The sequence below is a fragment of the Octopus bimaculoides genome, chromosome 1 (genome assembly GCF_001194135.2).
Source record: "Octopus bimaculoides isolate UCB-OBI-ISO-001 chromosome 1, ASM119413v2, whole genome shotgun sequence".
Classification (NCBI taxonomy): Eukaryota; Metazoa; Mollusca; class Cephalopoda; order Octopoda; family Octopodidae; genus Octopus; species Octopus bimaculoides.
This window is the reverse complement of record NC_068981.1, coordinates 198,093,826-198,102,965: the sequence shown is the minus strand read 5'-3', so window position 1 is coordinate 198,102,965 and position 9,140 is coordinate 198,093,826. Positions and strand designations below refer to the sequence as shown.

At 41.6% G+C, this 9,140-nt stretch overlaps 1 protein-coding gene across 1 annotated transcript in view; it reads left to right on the top strand.

The window, feature by feature from the left end:
- The window catches only part of LOC106881714 (uncharacterized), a 71,817-nt gene that overhangs the window by 45,706 nt on the left and 16,971 nt on the right, over positions 1-9,140 (top strand). Inside the window, exons 15-17 of the mRNA XM_014932192.2 lie at positions 99-424; positions 4,717-4,816; positions 8,357-8,479. Of these exons, the coding sequence (XP_014787678.1) occupies positions 99-424; positions 4,717-4,816; positions 8,357-8,479 (549 nt within the window). The remainder of the gene's footprint in view (positions 1-98; positions 425-4,716; positions 4,817-8,356; positions 8,480-9,140) is intronic.

The window sequence follows — 9,140 nt, the reverse complement described above, 5'->3', positions numbered from 1 at the left end:
ACAACCCCTACCACCCACCACCATTACTTCCACAATGTTAAGAGCTTTGTTAAATGTTGAAATGAATGGAACATGTTGATAAAGTGTGCAATTTTTAGTATTTGCAGCGAACGTCATCCTTAAGACGGATGAGCTCCGCAGCAAAGAACTTGGATATGGCAGCAAGTAAAATTATTGCTTGTTCCAGCCAACCGTCTGATTACCTTATTGAATCGTCAGGTTTGTACAAGAATGCTTATGAAGAATTTGTTAGCAGCGTAGGACTTGTTGCTGATATGACACCCGACCTAACTGCCAAGACACAAATTATGGAGAAACTTGACAGCATCTCTGATGTCTCAAGTCGTTTGCTTCTGGTTGCCAATGCTGTCTCCACTGACCAAACTGACCACAGTGCAAAGAACAAACTCTCAGGTGCAGCAAGGTAGGAATTCAGTTTGGTTTTACCATTAATTTTGTTCTTTTGGTGGAATTCGTTATGTGTCACATGTTAAACAATCACGTGACAATAATCCAAGCAGTGAGCTGGCAGAATCGTTAAGCGCTCGGGGCCAAAAAGCTTAGTGGCATATCATGTCTTTATGTTCTGCATTCTGTTTCCACCAAGTTCAACTTTACTTTTCATCCTGTCAGGGTCAATAAAATAAGTACCAGTTATAAACTAGGGTTGATCTAATCAGCATTGCTCATACTGTGCCTATATACAGGGTGTCCCCCAAAATTTGACATCATTTCGTCCAAATTGTCTCAAATTTTAGCAGTATGTCTAGAATTCAATCCATTTTTAAAATATGATCTTTCATAGGTTTTTCTTTTCAAGATTAGACATGCCGTTTACTGCAAGAGAAAAGGCATTTTGTGTATTGAAGTATGCCCAAACTCAGTCAAATGTGAATGTGCAACATGTATTTATTAGATTTCATAAACAAATATCAAGAGGGAAGTATATTTAGATGTGGCACAAGAACTTTCAAGAAGAAGGTTGTTTGTGTTGGAAAAAAGGATCTGGACGGCCGACAGTTTCAGAAGAGATGGTCAACCAACTTTGGGAAACATTTAGTCGGAGTCCAAAGGAATCTGTGCGAAGAGCAAGTCTGGAAACCCGGCTCTTCTAGTCCATTGTTTGGCATGTCATAAGAAAATCCTTGCAGCTGACCCCCTACTAGCTTCAGCTTGTGCAGACTTTAAAGCTGGTTGAAAAGCAAAAGTGTAAAACATTCTGTGAAGATATGAAAGAGAAATTTTAAGATGACGACTTTGAAAACCATCTTGTTTTCAGTGACAAAGCTACAGAACATATGAATGGCAAAATGAACAAGCAAAATGTTTGCATTTGGGGGCAAAGAAAATCCAAATGACACAATTGAACATGGAAGGGACTCGCCAAAATTGAATTAGGGTGTTCTGCCCCACCTTATAAATAATCATCTCACAGAATTTTTCGTTGGAAATCTCTAGAATAAGACTTGTTATGTTCAAAATTAAGCCTATCGACTTTCATTTCTCTTGACCATGTAGTCACTCCAATATGGACATCTCAAATGATGTCAAATTTTTTAGGCACCCTCATCATCATTATCGTTTAACATTTGTTTTCCATGCTGGCATGGGTTGGGCGTTTTGACTGAGGTCTGGAGAGCCAGTGGCTGTACCAAGCTCCAATCTGTTGTGGCAATGTTTCTACAGCTGGATGCCCTTCCTAATGCCAACCACTCTGAGAGTATAGTGGGTGCTTTTTCCATGCCACAGGCACAGAAGCCTGTCATCAATCACATTTGGATAGTGCTTTTTACATGCCACCAGGACGGGGGCTAGTGAGTGGGTATTGGCATCAACCACATTCAGATGGTGGTTTTTACGTGCCACCAGCACAGGGGCCAGTCAGTGGGTACTGGCACCATCCACGTTTGGATGGTACTTTTAACGTGCCAAAATATCAATAATTATTATATTTCATACTAACACCTCTCTCTCTCTGTCCCTCTTCTCTTAAGCTTACACTCATCATCATCATTCAATGTCCATTGTCCTTGCTGGCATGAGTTGCATGCTTGACCAGAGCTGGCAAGCAGGTGAGCTGCTCCAGGCTCCAGCCTGATTTGGCCTGGTTTCCACAGCTGGATGCTCTTCCTAGCACCAACCGCTTTACAAAGTGTGCTGGGTGCTTTCTATGTGGCACTGGCACAAGTGCTTTTACATGGTGTCACATGAGTGTTTTTATGTGGCATTGCACAGGTGCTTTTGCATACCATTAGCACAGGACTCTTGCAGGCTAATCCTCTTCCCCAGGGGAACCAGTCTTAACACTTCAGCTGTGAAATATTAGTCTTCTTGAGCACAGCAAGGTACCAGGTAACTCGGTCCTTTGTCATTTCACCCAAAAGGCTCAGCATCCTGAGGTTGTCCTTCAGTACTTGGTCCCGTGTCTTCCTGAGTCTCCTGCTTCCACGTGTTCCATCTTTTTTGAGAGATCAGTGCTTTTTTATAGAGCTGTCGGCCTCCATCCGCGTCACATTATCAAACCAGCACAGGTTTCTCTCTTGCTCACAACAACCAATTCCTCTTATGCCTAACTTTGCTCTCAATATACTAGCACTCTGTTGAACATGTAAACTTACATTACACATACAGTAGAACGTACTAGCTTCACTCCTTTCTGATGTTCACATGCCCTCTGCATTCAAGGCCCACATCTCTCACTACCATGTAGAATTGCTGTCCACATACATGCATCATACAATCTTCCTTTCACTCAGAAAGAGAAACCTTTTGGGGCCAACAGAGGTAAAAGCTCTCTGAATTTCTTCCATGCTATTCTTATTCTAGCTGTTACACTCTCCATACATCCTCCCCCACTACTAATTTGGTCCCTGAGGTAGCAGAAATTATCTACTACCTCTAATGAGCTACTAGGTCATCTGAGAGAATCAATTTCCCAAGTCTCAATAGTTTTTATGGATCCTGTGCATCCACATATGAACACTGCATTCTCAGATAACCTTCCTATTATTCCACTACCCCTTGTGTTTGTCCATAGCTTACACTGGGTGCACAGTATGGAGTTCCTGCCTACACCTTTCCTACAAATTGAACAGGGCCACCTACCTAAGCGGGGAGTAGAGTCCTGTCCATTTTCTTGCTTACTAGGATGATATGGAATCTGCTATGAGGGCAAGATCATCAGCATAGTAGTTCTCGGGGTCTGCCAGTCTTGAATTCCCCTGTTATGGCCTGGAGGACAAAGATGGAAAGGACGGGACTGACGTGTGAGCCTTGATGAACTCCTGCCTGTACACCAAATTCTTTGCCATACTTGTGGTTAACTCTCACCTCACCTCATCTCATCTTTGTATATGGCCTGTACAGCATTCACCACCCATTCATCTACCCCTAACCTCCTCAGAGCCCATCATATCACACAGAGGGTTACTCTATCAAAGGATTTCTCTACATCAAGTATCATAAATATACCTGATTAGATTGTTGATGCATTTTCTCTAAACCTAATAAAATCAATTTAATTTTATTGCCTGTAATAATTTACACACACATGAGCAATTCAGTTGATACACTTGAACTGTTTTAAGTGTCCCAAAACCACTGAGGTGTGACATAAAGAAAAGCATTCAGTCCCCTCTCTCAAATGGTTGCTGTTAGGAGGCGCATCCAACTGTAGAAGCCATGCCAAAAGCATACATTTGTACATGATACAGTGGAGCCATGCAACTCCTGCTGTTATTTAATCCAGGAACTCTAAACAATGAGATAACTTCCAGACATCATTGCTTATTAAACCATTCTTTACTTATGAAACAATATTATTTACCCATGCTAGCATGGAAGGCGGATGTCGGTTATGATGATAAGGGTCCCAGCTGATGCAATCAATAGAACCAGCTTGCTATTGAAATTAATGTGATGAAAATGAGATGTCAGTATTATTTTCATTTTTGCATAATTTAGACAATCTATTCACTGTGTATGTGTATGTGTGTGTGTGTATATATATATATATATATATGACAGTACCACTTGATTGGCACTCGTGCCAGTGGCAAGTAAAAGGCATCATTCAAGCGTAGTTGATATCAGTGCTGCCTGACTGGTCCCATTCCAGTGGCACATAAAAAAAGACCATTCAAGCATGGTCGATGCCAGTGTTGGCTGACTGGCCCTTGTGCCGGTGGAATGTGAAAAGCACCCACTTCACTCTCGGAGTGGTTGGCAGTAGGAAGGGTATCCAGCTGTAGAAACTTTGCCAGATCGGATTGGAGCCTGGTCCAGCCTTCCAGCTCGCCACCCTTCAGTCAAACTGTCCGACCTATGCCAGCATGGAAAGTGGACGTTAAACGATGATGATATATACACATGCACGTATACATATTATATATATTGTAGTTGTGAGCATGTAAAAAGCACCATCTGAACATGGCTGATACCAGTGCCACTTTGACTGGATTCTGTGCCGGTGGCACGTAAAAAGCACCCACTACACTCTCGGAGTGGTTGACGTTAGGAAGGATATCCAGCTGTAGAAACTCTGCCAGATCAGAGTGGAGTCTGGTGTAGCCTCCTGGCTTCCCAGACCCCAGTCGAACTGTCCAACCCATGCCAGCATGGAAAACGGACGTTAAACGATGATGATGATGTACATAGTGTGATGTATGTGTAATTGTAGATAGTATTTGCAGTTTGTTGTTGTTGTTGTTGTTACAGATTTGTCACAGAATGCATTGACCAACTGATCAATGTTTGTTCTGGAATTGAAACAGAAGAAGAGAAAGAGATTGAAGAAAATAATGCAGGAGAGTCTCAGGTGAGTTGTTTCCCTTGCAAAAGCCTCTTCTTTCAGTTATTGGTGGTGGAGGTGGTGGTGGGTCTGGCCTAACACTAGAAATATTAAAATAGTTTAAGAATGTTTTAAACAATTTCATTTCAAAGAAAATTCTTAATATCAATATTCTAGCAGGAATTACTGTGTATTTAAGAGGAACAGTTGTGTGTGTGTGTGTGTGTGTGTAGTGGCATGTAGCCTAGGGGTGAGGGTACTTCACCCCTGAAAACCACAAGATTGTGGTTTTCAATTCTTAGCCTGGCAGAACAGTGTTTTCAAGCAAAACATTTCATTTCCTGTTGGTCCAGTCCACTCAGCTGTAAATGGAGCCCCCTGTGGCAAACTGGTTTTTCCTTTTGAGGTGAATGCTGGTCTGCTCACTTAGGAAAGCTAAAACAATGCAAGGAAGCGCATTGTGACTGGCGGTGTATACCAGCATCTGATAGTCTGGTTGATCCAGTGATATATCTGTGTGTCTGTTATGGCCAGCAAGTGAAGAAATAGGCTGGCAGACAGGAACCGCTCCTTGCGCAGGTAAAAAAGGTGAAAGCTTGCCTGGTACGCTCATGTATCCTGCCACAACTTCCTGTCCCGAACCATTCTTCAGGGCAAAGTTGAGGCAGACGGAGAAAATGCTGGTTAGACAACATCAAGGACTGGACAGGTGACAACACCATGACCCTGCGGCTCTGCATGACAGAGAACAGAGAGCCCACAGTGACAGCTGACCACGGAAGCGTCGAGAGTGGAATCCCAATGACTGGCTGAATCCATTAAGGGATCTTGATGATCGATGAGTAATGTTGTTCAGCATCTGTCCCTCAATTCTCCGTCCTACCACGGGGCATATATGGCAGTGTCATGAAATAGGGAGAAGTTCAGTTGTTCTTTCTATGTTTTGCCCCTTTATATTCTTGTATCTTTCACTTGTTTCAGTCATTAGATTGCGGCCATGCTGGGGCACTGCCTTGAAGAGTTTTTAGTTGAATGAAATGACCCCAGTACTTCTTTTAAGCCTGGTACCTATTTTGTCAGTTCTTTTTGCTAAACTGCTAAGTTATGGCAACATAAACACACCAACACCAGTTGTCAAGCAGCAGTGGGGCACAAACACACACACACACACACACACACGTGTGCATACAATGGGCTTCTTTCAGTTTCCATCTATCAAATCCACTCACAAGGATTTGGTTGGCCAGAGGCTAAAGTAGGACTGAACCCAGAACTTTGTAGTTGGAAAATAAGTTTCTTACCACACAGCTGCAGCTATTCTTACTAATTCACACCAACACATATGCATCTCAGAGAAACGTGATTGTCAATCTTTTAGTAACTCCAACCAATCTGTTCCTTATTAACCCTTTTGATAGCACCCCACCTGAGACCACCCTTGCTTCTTGGAAACAAACATCCTGTTTTAAAACAATCTAAATTTTCCAAGCACCAGTTTAATAATGACAAAATCATTGAATCAAATTCTTAATTTTTAAAAAAATTAATTGAAACAAAGGTTATATGTTTCAACAGAAATATGGTAATGAAAGGTTTAGTTAACAGTGAAACCCATCATCAGCCAGGTTGAGCGAAGTGAGGCAGAATCTTGTGCCTTGTCTTTGTAACACAAAGCCTGTTGCAAGATAGAACTCATGTCCATGTGGTTGGCAGCTTCCTTTGAAATTTCCTTGAAAATTACAGTTAAAATATAATTGTACTATAGGTTGTTGCCAGTGCCACCGAACTGGCTCCTGTGCAGGTGGCACGTAAAATACACCATTTTGAGTGTGGCTGTTGCCAGTACCGCCTGACTGGCCTTCGTGCCGGTGGCACGTAAAAGCACCCACTACACTCTCAGAGTGGTTGGCGTTAGGAAGGGCATCCAACTGTAGAAACCATGCCAAATCAGATTGGAGCCTGGTGCAGCCATCTGATTTCACCAGTCCTCAGTCAAATCGTCCAACCCATGCTAGCATGGAAAGCGGATGTTAAACGATGATAATGATGATGATGATATGCAGTGTCCAAGATATAGGCTTGTCTCCTCACCCATGATACCAGGAAACATTAGGGTTGTCTCCCTCTCCACATATTCCTGCTATTGTTGTTTAGCCTCAGTTCAGCCCTGACCCTGTAGATCTGTTATCAAAGATAATCCGGTCATGACCATCCCATCTAGGCAATGTGATTATAATGAATTAAACATGTCTCTCTTTGATATCAATCTCATTATGCTTTATCCTCTTTGAGGAATACAATTCAACCAAGGTGACATGATGTTTTAGGCTGGCACAGAGTGGCACACTGATGAATGAAAGGGGTGGCACACTGATGAAAGAAGGCAGGGCACACTGATGAAAGAAGGCAGGGCACATGAAAGGCCCCTAATCATCTCTCTTGCTTTAATCAAAGGCTACAAACATGGAGCGAAAATATAAACACTTGCCTAAGGTCCCACTGCATGGCACCTTAGGCAAATGTCTTCCACTATAGCCCCAGGCTGATCAGAGTTTTGTGAGTGGATTTGAAAGGGGGGAAACTGAAAACAGCTCATTGCACACACGTAGTAGGACTTGGTCCAGCATGACTCAGGGTGGGAGAGTCTGATGTTGAAAGATCTGAAACCCCTTAAGACCCTAGGGTTTTATTAAGGATGCATCCCAGAACATGAGATCCCTGGAGTTAGGGATGGAAATATACACGGAGGTGTTAGAATCTTTAAGATATTCCTCATCTTAGAACAAATCTAAAGACACCCCTGCCAAAGTGTAAATGGCACACGCGTGCGTGCGCGTGTGTGTGTGTGTTAATGTTTGTTTTTTACATTCAGTTACAATAAAAACAATTTTACGTTAATCTGATGAGTACAGATTTATTATTCTGAAACAAGAATGTTGTTGACACTGACTTCGAAGGGCCGGCTAGTTAATCCCAGTGGCAGACTGCAATGCATTGAAGTTAATCTTAAAATCTTATTTTCACTCAGCAGAGACTATATAAAGCCAAGAATAACTTCCAATTCCATTGCAGTGCAACAATGGCTCTGCTGGCCAAAATTTGAAAGTCACTCTCAATAGTATTAATGTTTAAGAAGAATAAGTGAATGAATATATATATTTCTTTTGTGTGTGTGTGTGAAGCTGTTTCTTTTACTTGCTTTCAAGTGTTTGCTGTAAACAAGTGTCACCCTCATACAAGTGGTGTCATTCATTTGCAATGTTGCATGTCAACATGTCTGGCCATGGGGAAATAGTACCTACACTGGAAACAGGCAAGGATTGGTGACAGGAAAAGCGTCTGGCCATTGAAAAGCTAGCCAATCCATGCATGCATGGAAAAGACTATTTTAAGATGATGATGATGATGATGATGATAATGGTTTAGTGGAATGTAATTAAATCCTGTGCTAATGTTGATTGTGTTATTAGACATTTTTCCCTGGTGAGTTCTGTCTGATTGTCTCTCTGATGTATTTGATACAAAAACTTGCTGTAATATCTTTAACGGATTATCTTTGCTTAGCAGGTGAATGAGGGCTTCCTATTTGTGAAAGATTCTCAGTTATCAAGATCTATGGGTGAACTACGTCAGAGCTACTTATATGAACCCGATTCAGACGGCAATGTTGTCGAGGAAGAAGACAGTGTTGTGAGTGTTATTTCTAGTCACATGACAGAGCTAGTTGTTACTTTATCTGAAAGCTCTCATCAACTTATACAGGTATATACAGGTAGTGTCGTCAGTCTATGCAAGTATAACATGTATGCAGGAAGTGTCATGAAGTTATACAGGTGTTAGATATATATATATATATATATATATATATATATAGATAACGTCATTTCCCTATACAGGTGTAATATGTATATAAATAATATCATTTCCCTATACAGGTGTAATATGTGTATAGTTAATGTCATTTCCCTATACAGGTGTAATATGTGTATAGTTAATGTCATTTCCCCATACAGGTGTAATATGTATGTGGAAAGTGGAAATATTTAGTTAGAAGGAATATTTCTAGCATTTGTAAGGATGTCATGAAGGGAAGTCCTTGGCTGCAGAGTTGTTACTACGCCAATGATACACTAAACTTAATTTTGTTTGTGTTACAAATACATTCATACGTAAATGAATAGATTGTTAGTAATCCATTTTGTTCACTGACTCCACCCTGAACAGGTGGTGAGCTGAGAGGAATTGGTTGCAATCTGGAAGAGGTTCATGAGAGAAAGCATGCCAAATACCAAGAGATGGCCGAGAAGTGCAGAAGTCAAGCCTGGGGAACACTGGCTGTTGGGGTGTGGTT